The sequence below is a fragment of the Thalassophryne amazonica genome, chromosome 1 (genome assembly GCF_902500255.1).
Source record: "Thalassophryne amazonica chromosome 1, fThaAma1.1, whole genome shotgun sequence".
Taxonomy (NCBI): domain Eukaryota; kingdom Metazoa; phylum Chordata; class Actinopteri; order Batrachoidiformes; family Batrachoididae; genus Thalassophryne; species Thalassophryne amazonica.
In genome coordinates this window covers 82,263,229-82,284,129 of record NC_047103.1, presented here as the reverse complement: position 1 = coordinate 82,284,129, position 20,901 = coordinate 82,263,229, and the positions used below count along the sequence as shown (strand labels likewise).

The 20,901-nt window shown below is 45.6% G+C and overlaps 1 protein-coding gene across 1 annotated transcript in view; it reads left to right on the top strand.

The window, feature by feature from the left end:
• The window catches only part of armc4 (armadillo repeat containing 4), a 342,895-nt gene that overhangs the window by 251,653 nt on the left and 70,341 nt on the right, over positions 1–20,901 (top strand). Inside the window, exons 19-20 of the mRNA XM_034172024.1 lie at positions 13,729–13,917; positions 14,180–14,401. Of these exons, the coding sequence (XP_034027915.1) occupies positions 13,729–13,917; positions 14,180–14,401 (411 nt within the window). The remainder of the gene's footprint in view (positions 1–13,728; positions 13,918–14,179; positions 14,402–20,901) is intronic.

Below are 20,901 nucleotides of genomic sequence, written 5' to 3'. Positions count from 1 at the left end.
ATAAATTGTAATCGATTAGATAAATATGATTCAAACCACCACAGTGCAGTGCCTTTAATACCTATGGCATGCTCTAATCTCTGTAATAAAATTTTATGGTCAACAGTATCAAAAGCAGCACTGAGGTCTAACAGGACAAGCACAGAGATGAGTCCACTGTCTGAGGCCATAAGAAGATCATTTGTAACCTTCACTAATGCTGTTTCTGTACTATGATGAATTCTAAAACCTAACTGAAACTCTTCAAATAGACCATTCCTCTGCAGATGATCAGTTAGCTGTTTTACAACTACCCTTTCAAGAATTTTTGAGAGAAAAGGAAGGTTGGAGATTGGCCTATAATTAGCTAAGATAGCTGGGTCAAGTGATGGCTTTTTAAGTAATGGTTTAATTACTGCCACCTTAAAAGCCTGTGGTACATAGCCAACTAATAAAGATAGATTGATCATATTTAAGATCGAAGCATTAATTAATGGTAGGGCTTCCTTGAGCAGCCTGGTAGGAATGGGGTCTAATAGACATGTTGATGGTTTGGATGTAGTAACTAATGAAAATAACTCAGACAGAACAATCGGAGAGAAAGAGTCTAACCAAATATTAGCATTACTGAAAGCAGCCAAAGATAACGATATGTCTTTGGGATGGTTATGAGTATTTTTTTCTCTAATAGTTAAAATTTTATTAGCAAAGAAAGTCATGAAGTCATTACTAGTTAAAGTTAAAGGAATACTCGGCTCAATAGAGCTCTGACTCTTTGTCAGCCTGGCTACAGTGCTGAAAAGAAACCTGGGGTTCTTATTTTCTTCAATTAGTGATGAGTAGTAAGATGTCCTAGCTTTACGGAGGGCTTTTTTATAGAGCAACAGACTCTTTTTCCAGGCTAAGTGAAGATCTTCTAAATTAGTGAGATGCCATTTCCTCTCCAACTTACGGGTTATCTGCTTTAAGCTGCGAGTTTGTGAGTTATACCTCGGAGTCAGGCACTTCTGATTTAAGGCTCTCTTTATCAGAGGAGCTACAGCATCCAAAGTTGTGCTCAGTGAGGATGTAAAACTATTGACGAGATAATCTACCTCACTCACAGAGTTTAGGTAGCTACTCTGCACTGTGTTGGTATATGGCATTGGAGAACATACCAAAGAAGGAATCATATCCTTAAACCTAGTTACAGCGCTTTCCGAAAGACTTCTACTGTAATGAAACGTATTCCCCACTGCTGGATAGTCCATTAAAGTAAATGTAAATGTTATTAAGAAATGATCAGACAGAAGGGGGTTTTCAGGGAATACTGTTAAGTCTTCAATTTCCATACCATAAGTCAGAACAAGTCCTAAAGTATGGTTAAAGTGGTGGGTGGACTCATTTACATTTTGAGCGAAGCCAATTGAGTCTAATAATAGATTAAATGCAGTGTTGAGGCTGTCATTCTCAGCATCTATGTGGATGTTAAAATCGGCCACTATAATTATCTTATCTGAGCTAAGCACTAAGTCAAACAAAAGGTCTGAAAATTCACAGAGAAACTCACAGTAACGACCAGGTGGACGATAGATAACAACAAATAAAACTGGTTTTTGGGACTTCCAATTTGGATGGACAAGTCTAAGAGTCAAGCTTTCAAATGAATTAAAGCTCTGTCTGGGTTTTGATTAATTAATAAGCTGGAGTGGAAGGTTGCTGCTAATGAATAAATCAAGCAACAGGAGGTTGAGGACTTTACAGAACACATCAACTCGGTGGATTCCAATATCAAGTTCACACTTGAGGATGCCAGAAACAACCATTTAGCCTTCTTGGACTGTGATGTTACGATTGGAGAAAACAGGCAGCTCCAGACAGGGGTTTACAGAAAACCCACTCACACTGACCAATATCTGCTCTTTGGCTCAAACCACCCCCTTGAACACAAGCTCGGGGAGATCAGGACTCTTCAACACAGAGCCCTACAGGTGCCCACAACTGCAGAGGGAAGGGCTAAATCAAATCAAATCAAATTTATTTTTATAGCGCCAAATCACAACAAACAGTTGCCCCAAGGCGCTTTATATTGTAAGGCAAGGCCATACAATAATTACGGAAAAACCCCAACAGTCAAAACGACCCCCTCTGAGCAAGCACTTGGCGACAGTGGGAAGGAAAATCTCCCTTTTAACAGGAAGAAACCTCCAGCAGACCCAGGCTCAGGGAGGGGCAGTCTTCTGCTGGGACTGGTTGGGGCTGAGGGAGAGAACCAGGAAAAAGACATGCTGTGGAGGGGAGCAGAGATCAATCACTAATGATTAAATGCAGAGTGGTGCATACAGAGCAAAAAGAGAAAGAAACACTCAGTGCATCATGGGAACCCCCCAGCAGTCTAAGTCTATAGCAGCATAACTAAGGGATGGTTCAGGGTCACCTGATCCAGCCCTAACTATAAGCTTTAGCAAAAAGGAAAGTTTTAAGCCTAATCTTAAAAGTAGAGAGGGTGTCTGTCTCCCTGATCCGAATTGGGAGCTGGTTCTACAGGAGAGGAGCCTGAAAGCTGAAGGCTCTGCCTCCCATTCTACTCTTACAAACCCTAGGAACTACAAGTAAGCCTGCAGTCTGAGAGCGAAGCGCTCTATTGGGGTGATATGGTACTATGAGGTCCCTAAGATAAGATGGGACCTGATTATTCAAAACCTTATAAGTAAGAAGAAGAATTTTAAATTCTATTCTAGAATTAACAGGAAGCCAATGAAGAGAGGCCAATATGGGTGAGATATGCTCTCTCCTTCTAGTCCCTGTCAGTACTCTAGCTGCAGCATTTTGAATTAACTGAAGGCTTTTCAGGGAACTTTTAGGACAACCTGATAATAATGAATTACAATAGTCCAGCCTAGAGGAAATAAATGCATGAATTAGTTTTTCAGCATCACTCTGAGACAAGACCTTTCTAATTTTAGAGATATTGCGCAAATGCAAAAAAGCAGTCCTACATATTTGTTTAATATGCGTATTGAATGACATATCCTGATCAAAAATGACTCCAAGATTTCTCACAGTATTACTAGAGGTCAGGGTAATGCCATCCAGAGTAAGGATCTGGTTAGACACCATGTTTCTAAGATTTGTGGGGCCAAGTACAATAACTTCAGTTTTATCTGAGTTTAAAAGCAGGAAATTAGAGGTCATCCATGTCTTTATGTCTGTAAGACAATCCTGCAGTTTAGCTAATTGGTGTGTGTCCTCTGTCTTCATGGATAGATAAAGCTGGGTATTATCTGCGTAACAATGAAAATTTAAGCAATGCTGTCTAATAATACTGCCTAAGGGAAACATGTATAAAGTGAATAAAATTGGTCCTAGCACAGAACCTTGTGGAACTCCATAATTAACCTTAGTCTGTGAAGAAGATTCCCCATTTACATGAACAGATTGTAATCTATTAGATAAAAATGATTCAAACCACCGCAGCGCAGTGCCTTAATACCTATGGCATGCTCTAATCTCTGTAATAAAATTTTATGGTCAACAGTATCAAAAGCAGCACTGAGGTCTAATAGAACAAGCACAGAGATGAGTCCACTGTCTGAGGCCATAAGAAGATCATTTGTAACCTTCACTAATGCTGTTTCTGTACTATGATGAATTCTAAAACCTGACCGAAACTCTTCAAATAGACCATTCCTCTGCAGATGATCAGTTAGCTGTTTTACAACTACCCTTTCAAGAATTTTTGAGAGAAAAGGAAGGTTGGAGATTGGCCTATAATTAGCTAAGATAGCTGGGTCAAGTGATGGCTTTTTAAGTAATGCTTTAATTACTGCCACCTTAAAAGCCTGTGGTACATAGCCAACTAATAAAGATAGATTGATCATATTTAAGATCGAAGCATTAATTAATGGTAGGGCTTCCTTGAGCAGCCTGGTAGGAATGGGGTCTGATAGACATGTTGATGGTTTGGAGGAAGTAAATAATGAAAATAACTCAGACAGAACAATCGGAGGGAAAGAGTCTAACCAAATACCGGCAGGGGTTGGAGGAGTCCCGAGGTCCTTCGATGGTCTGCCTTGCCCCTGGCGCAGATGGTACAGGCCTGGACGTAGTCCCGAACGTCGGTTTCCAGGGATGCCCACCAGAAGCGCTGCTGGACCACTGCCACGGTCCTACGCACTCCCGGATGACAGGAGAGATTGGATCTGTGACAGAAGTCCAATACGGCAGCTCTGGCCTCTGGTGGGACGTACATTCTGTTCTTGGGGCCGGTCCCCGGGTCCGTGCTCCTTGCCAGGGCCTCCCGGACGGTCTTCTCCACGTCCCAGGTGAGGGAGGACACGACAGTGGACTCGGGGATGATGGTCTCGGTGGGGTTCGACAGCCCCGCCTTGGCTTCTTCTTCGTGCACCCGGGACAACGCATCCGATTTTTGGTTTTTGGTCCCGGGGCGGTACGTGATCCGGAAGTCAAAGCGCCCGAAGAACAGAGACCAGCGGGCTTGCCTGGGGTTCAGCCACTTGGCGGTCCGGATGTACTCCAGGTTCCGATGGTCCGTGAAAACTGGGAAAGGCAGCGACGCCCCCTCCAGCAGGTGTCTCCACTCTTCAAGAGCCTCCTTCACCGCGAGGAGTTCCCGATTGCCGACGTCATAGTTCCGTTCAGCTGGGGTCAACCTGCGGGAAAAATAGGCACAAGGATGGAGAACCTTATCAGCCTCCACGCTCTGGGACAGCACGGCCCCTATCCCTGAGTCAGAGGCGTCCACTTCCACTATGTACTGGCGATCAGGATCAGGCTGCACCAGAACTGGAGCAGTCGAGAACCGGCGTTTCAACTCCTTGAACGCGGCTTCGCACCGATCCGACCAGGTGAAGGTGACCTTGGTGGAGGTCAGGGCAGTCAGGGGGCTAACTACCTGACTGTAGCCTTTAATGAACCTCCTGTAGAAATTTGCAAAGCCGAGGAACTGCTGCAGTTTCCTGCGGCTTGTTGGTTGGGGCCAATCTCTCACCGCCGCAACCTTGGCCGGATCAGGGGCGACAGAGTTGGAGGAGATGATGAACCCCAAGAAGGACAAAGAAGTGCGGTGGAACTCGCACTTCTCGCCCTTCACAAACAGCCGGTTCTCCAACAACCGCTGTAGGACCTGACGTACATGCTGGACATGGGTCTCAGGGTCCGGGGAAAAGATGAGTATATCGTCCAGATATACGAAGACGAACCGATGCAGGAAGTCCCGCAAGACGTCATTTACCAAAGCTTGGAACATCGCGGGGGCGTTAGTGAGGCCGAACGGCATGACCAGGTACTCAAAGTGACCTAACGGGGTGTTAAATGCCGTCTTCCATTCGTCTCCCTTCCGGATCCGAACCAGGTGGTACGCGTTTCTAAGATCTAATTTCGAGAAAATTTGGGCTCCATGCAGGGGCGTGAACATTGAATCCAACAGTGGTAACGGGTATCGGTTGCGAACCGTGATCTCGTTCAGCCCTCTGTAATCAATGCATGGACGGAGTCCGCCGTCCTTTTTGCCCACAAAAAAGAAACCAACACCCATCGGGGAGGTGGAGTTCTGGATCAGCCCGGCAGCTAAAGAGTCCCGGATGTAGGTCTCCATTGATTCATGTTCCGGACATGAGAGGTTGTACAACCTACTGGACGGGTACTCAGCGCCCGGGACCAAATCGATGGCACAATCGTACGGTCGGTGCAGGCGAAGAGTGAGCACCAGATCTTTGCTGAAGACGTCAGCGAGATCGTGGTACTCCTTTGGCACCGCCGATAGATTGGGGGGAACTTTAACCTCCTCATTAGCCGTCATGCCGGGAGGAACCGAGCATCCTAAACACTCCCGGTGGCAGGTTTCGCTCCACTGCGTCACAACCCCGGACGGCCAATCTATCCGGGGATTGTGCTTCACCATCCACGGAAATCCCAAAATTACTCGGGAGGTAGAAGGTGTTACATGGAACACGATCTCCTCCCTGTGATTTCCAGACACAGCCAAGGTCACAGGCTGTTTCTGATGTGTGATTAACGGAAGCAGGGTGCCATCTAGTGCTTGCACCTGCAATGGTGACGGCAGAGCCACCAGGGGGAGCCCTACTTCCTTTGCCCATCTGCTATCCAGCAGATTCCCTTCCGACCCCGTGTCTACCAGTGCTGGGGCGTGAAGGGTTAGATCCCCACAAAGGATCGTCACTGGGATTCATGCAGATTTGCGGGGTTGCGTGCGTGTTATGGCCCACCCTTAGCCCAGTTTCTAAGGACGGGCGTTGTAGTTTTGACCATTTGGGGCAGTCCTTCTGCATATGCTCACAAGAGCCGCAGACAAAACACTCCCCGCGGGCCAGCCTCCTTTGTCTGACATTTGTCTTTACGTTGGCCCTGCTCGTGTCCATAGCCTCCTCAGCAGGGGGAGCTGTAGCCACACGGAGCCCTCTGGCAGTGAAGCGTGGGTACGACGTCACCCTTTCGGAACCGGAAGGGGGAGGGACGGCTCGTGCCCGGTCACGCCCCCCGGCCCTCTCCCGACGATGCTCATTCAAACGGTTGTCTAAGTGTATAACCAAATCGACAAGCCCGTCAAAATCCCGCGGTTCCTCCTTAGCCAGCAGGTGCTCCTTCAGGACCGGAGACAGTCCATTTACGAAGGCGGCGCGGAGCGCAACGTTATTTCAGCCGGACCTCTCTGCCGCGATGCGTAAGTCGACTGCATACTCGGCTGCGCTGCGACGCCCCTGTCTCATTGACAGCAGCATGCTCGAAGCGGTCTCGCCTCTGTTGGGATGGTCAAAAACTTGTTTGAACTCCCGTACAAACCCAGCATAAGACGTTAGGAGCCGTGAATTCTGCTCCCAAAGTGCCGTAGCCCAGGCGCGTGCCTCTCCTCGAAGCAGATTAATAACATAAGCCACCCGGCTGGCGTCTGACTCGTACATGACAGGACGCTGTGAAAAGACGAGCGAACACTGCATGAGGAAGTCTGCGCACGTCTCGACACAACCTCCGTACGGTTCCGGAGGGCTTATGTATGCTTCAGGGGACGGTGGGGGGGGGTCGTTGAACGACCAGTGGAACGTCTGTTACGGGCCCAGGACCAGCAAGAGGAGTGGCTGCAGCAGCGCCCTGATCGCGCGCTTCCACCCTGGCGGTGAGAGCCTCCACCCTCCGGTTAAGGAGAACATTCTGCTCGGTCACCAAATGCAGCCGAGCCGTGAAGGCGGTTAAAATCTGCTGCAGCTCACTCAACACGCCTCCCGCTGACGCCTGCGCTCCTGGCTCTTCCATTGGCCGTTCAAGCTCGGGTTGACGCCCCTCGGAATCCATGACGAATGGCCGAGAAATCCTGTTGGGAAGGTGTCGTAGCACGGACCCACAACAGGGGGCGCAAAGGAACGGACAATGAATAAGCCAATGAGTAACAATTTAATGTTGTGACAACACACAACTAAATTCACACAAAATATAAATAGACAATTAACACCAGGTGACGTGTGGGCAGGCTCGAAGATAGAAGACCCCCGAAGAGAGATGAGCCGCGTCCCACACAGCTTCCACCACCAACGGCCTGAAGAACACCGGAGCCGCCAAGTCCCGAGTCCCCAGGTGGCCTCTGTCTTCGGCTGTCGACCCTGGTACTGCTGGCAGAGAACAAAGACAGGATGGATGAGTGTGAATTCGCACACTCAGTAATCCCACAGTCTGTACACAGTTAGGAGGGAGAACCTCCACCTCCAAGTAGGAACACACTAGCAGCTCCTGTTACCATTTATCTGGATGGAGTGAGATGCGAAGACGTCGCTTCTCTCACTACACGCCAACCCAGCAGAGTGCACCACAGGAAAAATGGCTGCAAAACAGATCAGACGTAAGTCACAGTAGGGATACAGCAGAGAATATTACCTCTTCGGTAGTTGATTTCTCGGCGGGGAGGTGGAGTTGCAGTCCGGCTTATGTAGGTGGTGTGAATGAGTGACAGCTAGTGTGATGAGTGACAGCAGTCACTTCTTCTGGGTCTGGCGCCCTCTCGTGCTTGGAGCCCGCACTCCAAGCAGGGTGCCCTCTGGTGGTGGTGGGCCAGCAGTACCTCCTCTTAAGCGGCCCACATAACATAAAGAAGGAATCATATCCTTAAACCTAGTTACAGCGCTTTCTGAAAGACTTCTAGTGTAATGAAACTTATTCCCCACTGCTGGGTAGTCCATCAGAGTAAATGTAAATGTTATTAAGAAATGATCAGACAGAAGGGAGTTTTCAGGGAATACTGTTAAGTCTTCAATTTCCACACCATAAGTCAGAACAAGATCTAAGATATGATTAAAGTGGTGGGTGGACTCTTTTACATTTTGAGCAAAGCCAATTGAGTCTAATAATAGATTAAATGCAGTGTTGAGGCTGTCATTCTCAGCATCTGTGTGGATGTTAAAATCGCCCACTATAATTATCTTATCTGAGCTAAGCACTAAGTCAGACAAAAGGTCTGAAACTTCACAGAGAAACTCACAGTAACGACCAGGTGGATAGATAACAACAAATAAAACTGGTCTTTGGGACTTCCAATTTGGATGGACAAGACTAAGAGTCAAGCTTTCAAATGAATTAAAGCTCTGTCTGGGTTTTTGATTAATTAATAAGCTGGAATGGAAGATTGATGCTAATCCTCTGCCTCAGCCCATGCTACGAGCGTTCTGGCAGTTAGTGTGACACGGGGGTGTTGACTCATTTAAACTAACATATTCATCCTGCTGTATCCAGGTTTCTGTAAGGCAGAATAAATCAATATGTTGATCAATTATTATATCATTTACCAACAGGGACTTAGAAGAGAGAGACCTAATGTTTAATAGACCACATTTAACTGTTTTAGTCTGTGGTGCAGTTGAAGGTGCTATATTATTTTTTCTTTTTGAATTTTTATGCTTAAATAGATTTTTGCTGGTAATGAGGGGATGGCAGGGGGAGAGAAGCTGCAGAGAGGTGTGTAAGACTACAACTCTGCTTCCTGGTCCCAGCCCTGGATAGTCACGGTTTGGAGGATTTAAGAAAATTGGCCAGATTTCTAGAAATGAGAGCTGCTCCATCCAAAGTGGGATGGATCCCGTCTCTCCTAACAAGACCAGGTTTTCCCCAGAAGCTTTGCCAATTATCTATGAAGCCCACCTCATTTTTTGGACACCACTCAGACAGCCAGCAATTCAGGGAGAACATGCGGCTAAACATGTCACTCCCAGTCCGATTGGGGAGGGGCCCAGAGAAAACTACAGAGTCCGACATTGTTTTTGCAAAGTTACACACCGATTCAATGTTAATTTTAGTGACCTCCGATTGGCATAACCGGGTGTCATTACTGCCGACGTGAATTACAATCTTACCAAATTTACGCTTAGCCTTAGCCAGCAGTTTCAAATTTCCTTCAATGTCGCCTGCTCTGGCCCCCGGAAGACAATTGACTATGGTTGCTGGTGTCGCAAACTTCACATTTCTCAAAACAGTGTCGCCAATAACCAGAGTTTGATCCTCGGCGGGTGTGTCGCCGAGTGGGGAAAAACGGTTAGAAATGTGAACGGGTTGGCGGTGTACACGGGGCTTCTGTTTAGGGCTACGCTTCCTCCTCACAGTCACCCAGTCGGCCTGCTTTCCCGGCTGCTCGGGATCTGCTGTAAGGGAACTAACGGCGGCTAAGCTACCTTGGTCCGCACCGACTACAGGGGCCTGGCTAGCTGTAGAATTTTCCATGGTGCGGAGCAGAGTCTCCAGTTCGCCCAGCCTGGCCTCCAAAGCTACGAATAAGCTACACTTATTACAAGTACCATTACTGCTAATGGAGGCCGAGGAATAACTAAACATTTCACACCCAGAAAAGTGCGGGAGAGACAGGAGAAGCCACCATGCTAAATCGGCTAAGAGCTAGTAGCTGCGCTAAGCTAGCGGATTCCTAAAAACACACAAAGTGAATAATGTGTAAATCATTTAGAGGTGATTCAGCAGAGGGAGTGCTTTAGTTAAGGCATGTGAAGATTACACTGTGAAACAAATCGTTATCTAGTTATCTAGATCAATCTAACTGCGCAGATTAAACAGTTAACAGATACAGCAAAACACCGCTGTGCTCCGGAACAGGAAGTGATACAATACCGCAGTGAGAGCCAACTAACTAAAGAACAACAACTTCTACGGAAAGCCCTCACAGTATGTGGGTACCCACCATGGTTCCTGGACAAAGTGCAGAAGTCCCAGAAAACAAAGAGACCAGATAGACAGGAGACGGAGACAAGAAGAAGAGGAGTGTCTCTCCCTTATTCAGCAGGAGTAGGGGAAACACTACAGAGGATCTTCAGACAGCACAAAATCCCAGTTTACGAGGTCTGTCCAAAAAGTATCTGACCTTTTTATTTTTTGCAAAAACCATATGGATTTGAATCACGTGTGATTACATCAACCAAGCTTGAACCTTCGTGTGCATGCGTGAGTTTTTTCACACCTGTCGGTTGCGTCATTCGCCTGTGAGCAGGCTTTGTGTGAGCAGTGGTCCACCCCTCTCGTGGGATTTTTATTGCGAATAAATGTCTGAAGGATTTGGAGCTTTGCTGCATCAAATGTTTCCAGAAACTGTGAGAGAACTCCAGCTGGACACCATTCAGAAAATTTAGATGGCTTTCAGCGACGATTTTATGGGGATTACACCTGATTAAGGAGTGCTCCAGCCAGTTTAAAGACCGTCCACAGCTGCTGAGAGCGCGGCGCGCTCCGAGCGCCGATCGACAGGCTGAAACCCCGCTGAAACAACCAGATCATTTCTAACGTGAAGGCTTTGTTGAGCCGGGACGTCGTCTGACTTTCACAAAAAAGGCAGAAAGCGTGGACATCAGCACTTTTCGGCACATTCTACTGTTACAGGAGTTTTTTCATGGAAAGAGAAGCGGAGGATTGCGCCACCGTGCCGCTCATGGCGCGGGACAAAACCACATCCGTGTTGGTCTCACAGGACGGCTTTCAGGTGGCTTTCAGATGGCTTCTAGTTGCTTTTCAGTCGTGTGAGTATCCCAGAAATTGTGCATGAGCTGGACATGCCCCAACATGTCCTGTGAGGCTTCATCACGGCGTTGCTTTGCGCCATGCAGCCGCGACGCACAGAATTCCTCCGCACGTCTGTCTCAATGTGCCTTCCGCAATTCCTGTGCTTGTCAGACGACATACTGGATCAAGACAGCGTCCACTTTAGAAATGAACGGCACATTCCACTGTTACAGGAGTTTTTGTTATGGAAAGAGGAGCAGAGGAATTCCGCGTGTCGCGGCGGAGCCGCATGGCGCAAAGCAATGCCGTGATGAAGCCTCACAGGACATGTTGGGGCATGTCCAGCTCATGCACAATTTCTCAGATACTCACACGACTGAAAAGCAATCCTTCTGAAAGCCACCTGAAAGCTGTCCTGTGAGACCAACATGGAGGTGGTTTTGTGCTGCGCCATGAGCAGCACGGTGGTGCAATCCTCCGCTTCTCTTTCCATGAAAAAAACTCCTGTAACAGTAGAATGTGCCGAAAAAGTGTCGATGTCCACGCCTTCTGCCTTTTTTGTGAAAGTCAGACGACGTCCCGGATCAACAAAGCCTTCACGTTGGAAATGATCTGGTTGTTTCAGTGGGGTTTGAGCCTGCCGTTCGGCTCTCGGAGCGCGGCGCGCTCTCAGCAGCTGTGGGCGGTCTTTAAACTAGCTGGAGCACTCCTTAATCTGTGTAATCCCCATAAAATCGTTGCTGAAAGCCATCTAAATTTTCCGAATGGTGTCCAGCTGGAGGTCTCTCACAGTTTCTGGAAACATTTGATGCAGCAAAGCTCCAAATCCTTCAGACATTTATTCGCAATAAAAATCCGACGAGAGGGGTGGACCACTGCTCACACAAAGCCTGCTCACAGGCGAATGACACAACCGACAGGCGTGAAAAAACTCACGCATGCGCACGAAGGTTCAAGATTGGCTGATGCAATCACACGTGATTCAAATCCATATGGTTTTTGCAAAAAATAAAAAGTCCGATACTTTTTGGACAGACCTCGTACTTTAAACCGGTTAACACCTTGAGACAGAAATTAGTTCACCCTAAGGACAGGATCCCTAGTTACAAACAGAGCAATGTAGTGTATTCTATCAGATGTCAGGAAAACTGTAATGAACACTACATAGGTGAGACTCATCAACCTTTACACAAAAGGCTATACCAGCACCACAGAGAGGGTGCAAATGGAGCTTAGTCTGCAGTTCATCTCCACCTGAAAGACACTAACCACACGTTTGAGGACAAGGAAGTTAAAACCTTAGCCAGAGAGAAGAAATGGTTTGAGAGAGGTGTCAAGGAAGCATTCTATGTGAAACAGTTGAAACCCAGCCTTAACCGGGGAGGGGGTCTGAGACACGCTTTGTCCCCTGTTTACAATGGGGTACTCAGGTCAAATCAGTTTCAGTCTTTTGTTCATGGTAATGAGTCATTCACGTCATCAGGAGAGTCGTCAAGGTAGCCATCAGGAGAGGCTTCCGTCCCATCATTAGGAGGGACAGCTGCCCTGTCATTAGGAGGGTGCTAACTAGAGCACAATAGGTGCTAATTAGAGCTATTGTTTAGTCACTAGCCTATAGCAGTCGGCCTCTCGGTAGGAGGGGTCTGGTTAGGTTTAAAAAAAAACTCCTGCTTTTGTTGGATTCTGTTTATTCTTCTCTACAAGAGTCAAGACAGAAGTCAGACTACCAGAGCAAGAATTTTAGCTGAGGAAGCTTCTGTGATTTGAAGCGAAACGTCCTCGCGTCAAGTAACCCAGTCCAGTCGAAGATTCAAGCTTCTCTACTATGGAAACCACCTGGACAACTGAGAGCCTAAACAGAAACATCACTAATCAACTCATATTTTTGCAGGTCAGGCTGGTGCAGATGGGTTCTCATGGTGCGTTGGGTAGGTACAGGTATTAAAAAACCCTGGACAATGCATTACTAGTACCCAGGAACTCAGAACAGATCAGACCAAAGGCTACACAGTTTAGAACGGCTTTCTCTAAATGTTTTGTTGTTATATTGGCGTAATTATACTTCATTTTGACAGCATAGCTTTGTTTCCCCATCGTTAGACTAATTCTGCTCTTTTCTCTCTGTCTGAGGCACTGACGAGACCTTCGAACGGATGCTGGCAGTGCATGACGGGGTGCCAAGCTAACCTCAGGATGCCCTGATTTTTAGTTTTATTTAAGGACTGTTTTTGTTGCTCTTCTGTTTTTTTTTTTCCTGTTTTCCTTTTCTTCCATTTAAGAAATTCTTGCTGTTGTAACAAATTCTTGTAAAATTTGTAAAAACCTTGTAACTGTTAGAATGGTCTAAACAGTGGGTCACCCCTCTGAGTCTGGTCTGCTTGAGGTTTCTTCCTCATTATCACTGTAGGGAATTTTTCCTTACCACTGTCACCCGTGTACTTGCTTGGCGAGGATAAGGTTAGACCTTACTCATGTGAAGCACCATGAGGCAGCAGTGTTGTGATCTGGTGGTATACAAATAGTACAATGAATTTAAATTGAATGATTAGTAGACTTGTATACTACATTTCATTGGTTTCTCCTGATGATTTTGTAATCCTTGCCTGAGCTGATGAAAATGCTTCGTCTTTATTTTGTAAACGTTGTATCTACTTTGGCCATGTGTCCTTGCCTGTTTGCTTTGGTCTTCCTCTACTTCACTCATTTTTACAGATGAAGAGCTCCAGCTAATAATAGACTCTTTGACCTTAGGATGCAGGGGAAATGGTGCGGTCCTTTGGTGGTGGATTGGAACTGATTGTTAATTTGCTCAAGTCAACAAACAATGAAGTTCTGGCAAGTGTGTGCGCAGCCATTACCAAAATAGCCACAGACAAGACTAATCTGGCAATCATCACTGATCACGGGGTTGTTCCACTGTTGGCAGAATTGACTAATACAGTAAGTGTACCTCACCACTGGATGCAAAAAAAGATTTTATGATTTAACAGCACTGAAGTTACTGCCTATACACAACTGTCCTTAAAATAGATTTTAGTTGTCATTCTTTGAGTCATTGTAGCATAAATCCTACTAATGGGGAAAAATGCTAATAGATGTTGCCAAAACTTTCTTTCAGAGCTGTAATACAGCTTGCAGTTGGTCTCTGTGTTGCAAATACTGCTCCCTGGGTTCTAATGGCATCCTGTTCTTCCTCACACAGAGAAATGACAGGCTCCGTTACCACCTAGCTGATGTGATCGGCCATTGCTGCATATTGGGTTGCAACAGGATTTCTTTTGGGGAAGCTGGTGTCGTAGCCCCCCTGGTTCATTACCTCAAGTCAAGCAACAGTGCAGTGCACCAGACAACAGCCCATGCACTGTTCCAGCTATCCAAAGAACCCAACAATTGCATCACCATGCACAAGAATGGAGTGGTCAGGGTAAGTTTAAGTGCTGTTGCAGTTGGATTGTTATCCATATGAGATCATGTACAAATTTATTTTTGTTACTATTGCTTCTTTATAGAAATTGTCCCTTTCCCCAAACACACACACACAAACAGGGTGCTATAGTTTGCTTGTCCCTCTGTTTGTGTGTGTTTCTGTGGATATTATCAAGCATCTTGGTCGTAAATGTTGTGCAAAGATACTAACAGCTGCTGAAACACTCTCAGATACTGAAGTGTTGTCATGATTAACAGCGTAAACCAGTAACATTCACTCATTACACAGATCTCAAGAATCAATGAGGATAGAGTAGTAATATGATAAAAAAAACATAATATGAAAGGAAATGGCTTTTTGTGTTGGAAACACTTTGGCATCAAAATCAAGACAATACAAGGGTACTTCAAAAAGTTCTCAGCCTCACCTGGAAACAGAAGTATCTGGAGGCTTACCATAGGACCTTTTTCCACAAAGGGATAGCAAAAGTTGAACGTGTCAGAAAACAGGCAATAGGTTCAAGAACATGGCGTGGCAAAGACAAACAAGCACTGAGACAGGCTGGTAGCGGCGACACTAAGGGACAACAAACTGGCAGAGACATGAGGAATCAGGCATGTGAGAATTGCGCATTTTTGCGTATTTATGCATTTTAAAATTTCTGCCAGTGTTTTGCGTGTGGTATAAATCAGTAACAAAAAAAACAAACAAAACGTGTAAAACAAAACAACAACAAAAATAAACTGGACGCTACATCATCGTCTGCAGCAGACGGGTGGACAGCAGGATAAATCAGTCTGTTTTGAAGGCGCATTAGCAATCATATGCTTAAACAGTACTACCATAAATGGGTATGAATTGCCGTAAAACGGTAAAAAAAAAAAAAAAAAACTTGCTTTGTAATGGTGCCAAAATGCAGCCAAACAAAATGAGTCAAATTCTGCAGAAAGACATAATCGAAAGGGACAAAACTGGTGAGCTTGGATGCCAGAACATTGACATTAGGCATCAAGTACCCGTGGGATTAGAGGTGGTAAATCCAGGTTAGTTTCTCTCTGCTTCTTTCTTCAGTAAGTTAGTGTTTAAAGGAAATGTTGCACATCCTGGTTAGCAACACAGAATCAAAGTATTCATGATTGCAAGTCTATCCGTGCACATGTGGTAATAATTAGTGGTCGCTGGTGTATTTTATTGCTAATTATTAGTGATGGAGAATCCAAAGCGTTTTTAACCACTGAATCAATATGAAGCAATTGTGTTGAAATGGTTCAGTGTTTTGAAGCATTTTGCTACGTTTACACATAACGACGACAAGTCACGAATGCCACGAAGTACACATTCTTGGCCGCTGATCACGAATGTGATGATTCGGGGCAGAGGCGTCAGGTGTCCTCAGGAACTGCTGCAACCTGTTACAACGCGTTACGATTAATGGCATATGTTGCCGGAGAATTATCAGGAACCATTACGCACGGTCAAGAATAGTGTTCCGCGTTGTTACGCGCGCATCGTTAGGTTCTGTCATGTTGTGAACGAGGTGAATTGTCTCCACACACACACCCATATTCATCCAACCGAATTCAGATCGCTCCAGTTTTTCAGAAGAACTTTGTGACTGCATGCATAGTTGGACTCTGTGCCATGGAGTGGCGCAGAGAGGAGGAGGAGGACAGCGCCAGATGTGTGGCTTCATGCGGCTGTCGTCTCGCCCATTTTCCCAAACATCAGGTGCATGCAGCAGGTGGAACACCTGCAGGAGCGCGCTGAAGAGCACTGAAATTTGACTTTTAGCCGACTTGGTGTCAGCAATCAAACTGAATGCGGTACAGCAGGGTTTAATTGTGCACGCGCTTCTTCCTCCGCCGGACTGGAGAAGGTGCAGAATGTCTGGCTGCACGTGAGTCTCCTCTCGCTCCTCTGGTTCCTCTGGCTCAGACTTGTTTTCCCGCTCAACGGTTACTGAGGAGCTTCAGCAGGAACTGTGAACCGACATTTAGAGCCGAGTTTAATTGTGCGCACGTGACAGAAAACGGATCCGTCGTGGCGCGCAGTGAAATGTGACGCCACGTTACAAGTCGTGTCAAAACTTGACAGTTTCCATGTCACTTCGTAATAACGCGTGACAGTTTGGGCTCCAAGAACCATCAGAGGAACCACTACGAATGTTGTCACGTTCTATTAAGGATCACTACTCATCAAGACGGATCAATACGCTCAGTTGCGACCTCCACGACGTGAGACGAAATGAGGGTGGTGTGTGACATTCGTGGAAGATTTTTTGACAGGCAAAAACATGCTCCACGAATATCAAGAATATCACGCACCAACACGCACTATTAAGAAACCTATTCAGATGCGTTAAATCACATTAAGAATGTCAGGAATATGTCATGAATGACAGAAAAATTACATTCGTAACGCATCTTGCTTATGTGTAAACGCACCTTTTGATACACTTAAATATGGCAACACCTCCTAGCCAATCTTTAACATAGCACTTGCATGGAACAATAAAGGGCAAGATGTCATGAAACAGTAAGGCACTGTATGTTAAATAATAAAGGTTCTATGTGCATCTTGAAATTTTTGACTATATTTTCATTTAAAGACATTAATAATATACAGTACTTGTGTTATAATTTGATTGTGCCATCATAAAATACTGTATGTAATAGAGATATAAATTGTGAAATGTTTGTGCAAGTGCGGACTGTTATGACCATAGCTGGACAAAATGAAGGGGATTTGGGTGCTTCAAAGGTTTTTATTTAAAAACAAGCTCATTTCAGTGGTGTTAGGCTTGAGTCTGTTCCTCTTCTTTGTTAATACCTCTCCAGTTTTGGAGAAGACTCTCTCACACGGCACAGAAGTTGCTGGCATATGAAGACAGATTTTGTCCAGCTTGTAAAGTTGGATAAACAGGTGCCTCCATCCTCCCTATCTCTCCTTGCAAATTCACTGCAGAAAATGGTTCTGGGGAGCAATAGCGTGGCTAAAACCCTTCAGCTTCTGCCCCCCGCAAGACCTCCTGACTAGGGCCCTCTTGACCCCCAGCTATTTTAAGTATTTTTATTGAGGCCAGGGTCCAACCAAAATGAGACAGGATCCATGAATGTTCCTCTGGACCATTCTCTTCCCAGTCAACCAAGTATTGGATCCCCCAGCCCTGACTATGAGCAGACAGGAGCCTCTGCACAGTGAACGCCCGACAGCCATCGATGAACCGGGTGGGCAGAGGGCAGGTACTTGGTCGAGAGCCAGACCTTCTGGCCTGGAACGTAGGATGGATCAGGAGTCCTTTTGCAAACTGCAGCCCTCTTGTTGACCGCCAATGACTTGATGAGGGCTTGGTGAGCCCACTCCCAGGTTCTCCTGCACCTCCTCACTAGGGCCAATGTGGACGGGACAGGGGAATCAGAGTCTGTGGGAGGAAACAGAGACGGTTGTAAACCATGGACTATATGAAATGGTGAAAAGCGTGAAGTCAGAGACAGTAAAGTGTTGGGTGTTAGGGTTTGGATTTTTGCTTTGTGTTTTGTCTGTTTTGCTTTGTTTAGTTATTTTGTATTTCTGCATGTTCATTCTGTTGCTGGTCTTTTTCCTGCTTGGGTTTTCTCTGTCCCTGTCTCTCATCTTCCTCTTGGTGCATGGTGTTGGATGTTTCACTCTGTCTGGCCACACCATTGTTCTGGTGCTTTCCACGTACACCTGTTCCTAATCTGCAGCTCATCACCTGGGTGTATTTAACGCTCACAGGTTTCACTAGTCCCTCGCCAGATCGATGTGCCTTGTGCCTTCTTTCCAGCTCTGTTCGTGTGTTTTCCTAGTCCTGCTTGCCTCGTTGTTTTTTGATTACCTGCCTGTTTACCTGACTCCACCTTTGCCTGATGTTTTTTTGTACTGCTGCTTGTTTTGGACTGCCTTCATGTGTACTCACCTCTGCTTGATATGTCACTAAACCTTTTTGAACCACAGAGCTGTTTGTCTGTGTCTTGCATTTGTGTCCAACCATTCTTGACCATCGAGTCTGATATTGTGTGCCAGTTCCACCCAAAGCAGGTGTTCCAACCAGGATGTGGAATGTTGGGTGGCTTCCTTTCTCCAACTCCTGGTTGATGCATTCTGTCTGTCTGTTGGACTTGGGATGATGGCCGGAGGACAGACTGGCAGTAGCTCCTAGGAGTCTGCAATACTCCAACCATAACCAACCCACGAACTGCGGCCCCAGTCAGATGCAATGTCCTGATGAAAGCCAAGGTGCATGACAACATTAACAGCCTCTACCATTTCTTTGGCTGAGGGAAGTCTTGGTAACAGAATAAAGTGTGCCATCATAGAAAATCTGTCTGTGATGGTCAGAATAACTGTGTTGCCATGAGAGCTCGCGAGACCAGTGACAAAATCTACAACAGTATGAGTCCATGGTTGCTTGGGAACACACAGCGGTGACAATTAACCCTGCGGGTTCTGATTAGATGATTTAAACAGTGGTTAGTTTTTTGAACAGAAATGCACATGGATGGAGCTTACCATCGGTGGGGCTAATTTGTGAGGGGACTGCTCCTACTCCAGTATCTGAGGCATCCACCTTGACCATGAACTTCTGACTGGGATCCGGGAGGAGTAGCACAGGAGCAGAAGTGAAATGCTGCTTAAGTTCACAGAACGCAGCACACATTCAGGGGATCAAACAAAAGACCTGTGGGGAGAGGTAAGATCAAGTAAAGGTGATGCAAGGGTACTAAAATTCTGAATGAACTTTCTATAGAAGTTAGCAAACCCCGGGAACCTCTGTACCTCCTTACGGGTGTGTGGTGTGGTCCATTCAGCCACAGCCGCTACCTTAGCTGGGTCCATCCTGACTGCCCCCTTAGCCAGCACAAACCCCAGAAAAGATACTGAGGGTTTGTGAAATTCGCAATTTTCCATTTTTATGTACAGCTGGTTCTCGAGTAACCACTGCAGTACAGAATGGACATTCTGAACCTGGAACTTCTCATTGGGGGAAAAAATCAGGATGTCGTCCAAATACACAAACACATATTTGTTAAGCATATCCCAAAGTACATCATTAATCAAATTTTCAATTGTCGTCAGTGCATTGGTGAGACCAAATGGCATGACCAGATAATCGTAATGGCCCATGGGTGTATTAAACACCATTCATCATCCTCCCATATCCTGACCAAATGGTAAGCGTTTTGTTGATCTAATTTTGTGAACACCTTAGTCCCCTCTAGTGGCTCGAATGCTGATGCAATTAATGGGAGTGGATATCTGTTCTTTACATTTACGACATTAAGCCCTCCCCAGGTAACAAAAAAATGTTTCCAGAATGTTATCAGAACATAACCAGAAATGTTCCCAGAACGTTACGTAAAACATTTGCAGAACTTTCTTATGGATGGTTTTCTTGACACCCTCTCAATGTTACTAAATACGTTATGGGAACATTACAAGAAACATTAGGATAACCCTAGGAGAACGTGATAGGTATGTTCTTGCAAGGTTATGGATGTTCCTGTGTGGATGCACTTGAATCTTACTGAAGCATTGCACTGAAAGTTGGGGCCAAGCTTTATGTAACCTTGAGGAAATATCTGTCCAGAACTAGATTGATGATGGAAATCCTATGTCATATGTTACAAATAGATTTTGCTTCCTTGTGTGGTATAAACAATCCAATGTCAGTATCTTAGCCATGTGCTCAAAGAGGTTGATAAAGTCCAAGGCCACTACGTGAAAGCTGGTGCATAATATTTGGGATTGATGTTAAGAAAATAAACAATTGGTAGTTCCAGAAATATTTATGTGGGGCAGGAGATGTCACACAACACTAAATATTATTTACTCTACATCCATTATTACCACCAGAATTAATTTTTTTCTACACTTAAGTGTATTGTAACCATTAGTTTGCAAAGTACCCCAATTAAAAAAAAGCTCCATCCATTTTTAAAGTATTTAAAATCTTTTGACTCCAGAAGTGCCCTCAAATATTTCTGGAACTGTGCTTAAATAAAGCAAGCAAGACACTTTTACCAAAATAATTTTTAATACCATGTTGCTGCATTGCATATTGTCGAACTTTCCTACTCAACTCAGGAGCGTAGGGGAAAACACTCTGTCGTCCTCCAGCGCTGAACTTGCTTCAGGTTCAACAGCCCAATTAACTCTGCACGGCAGCCAGTGAACAGACAGACAGACAGACACCTCTTGCCATTCTAAACCTTATATTTTTTACAGCATTTATAACCAAACACTTCTTCCAGTACAGTCATACTTTATCCTGATATTTCTCTCTCTGCTAACCTGCTCTGCTCCACTCTCGTCTTGTCTCGCTCAGCCCGTAAACACGCTGACGTGCTGCTGCTGCACACACACACACACACACATACACACACTGATGTCATCACAGCGCACAGAAGGGATGCACTCCTAAAGCGTTAGCTGCTCTCATAACAATAGTCTTGATTCCCAGCTTCATGCGGCTTCAT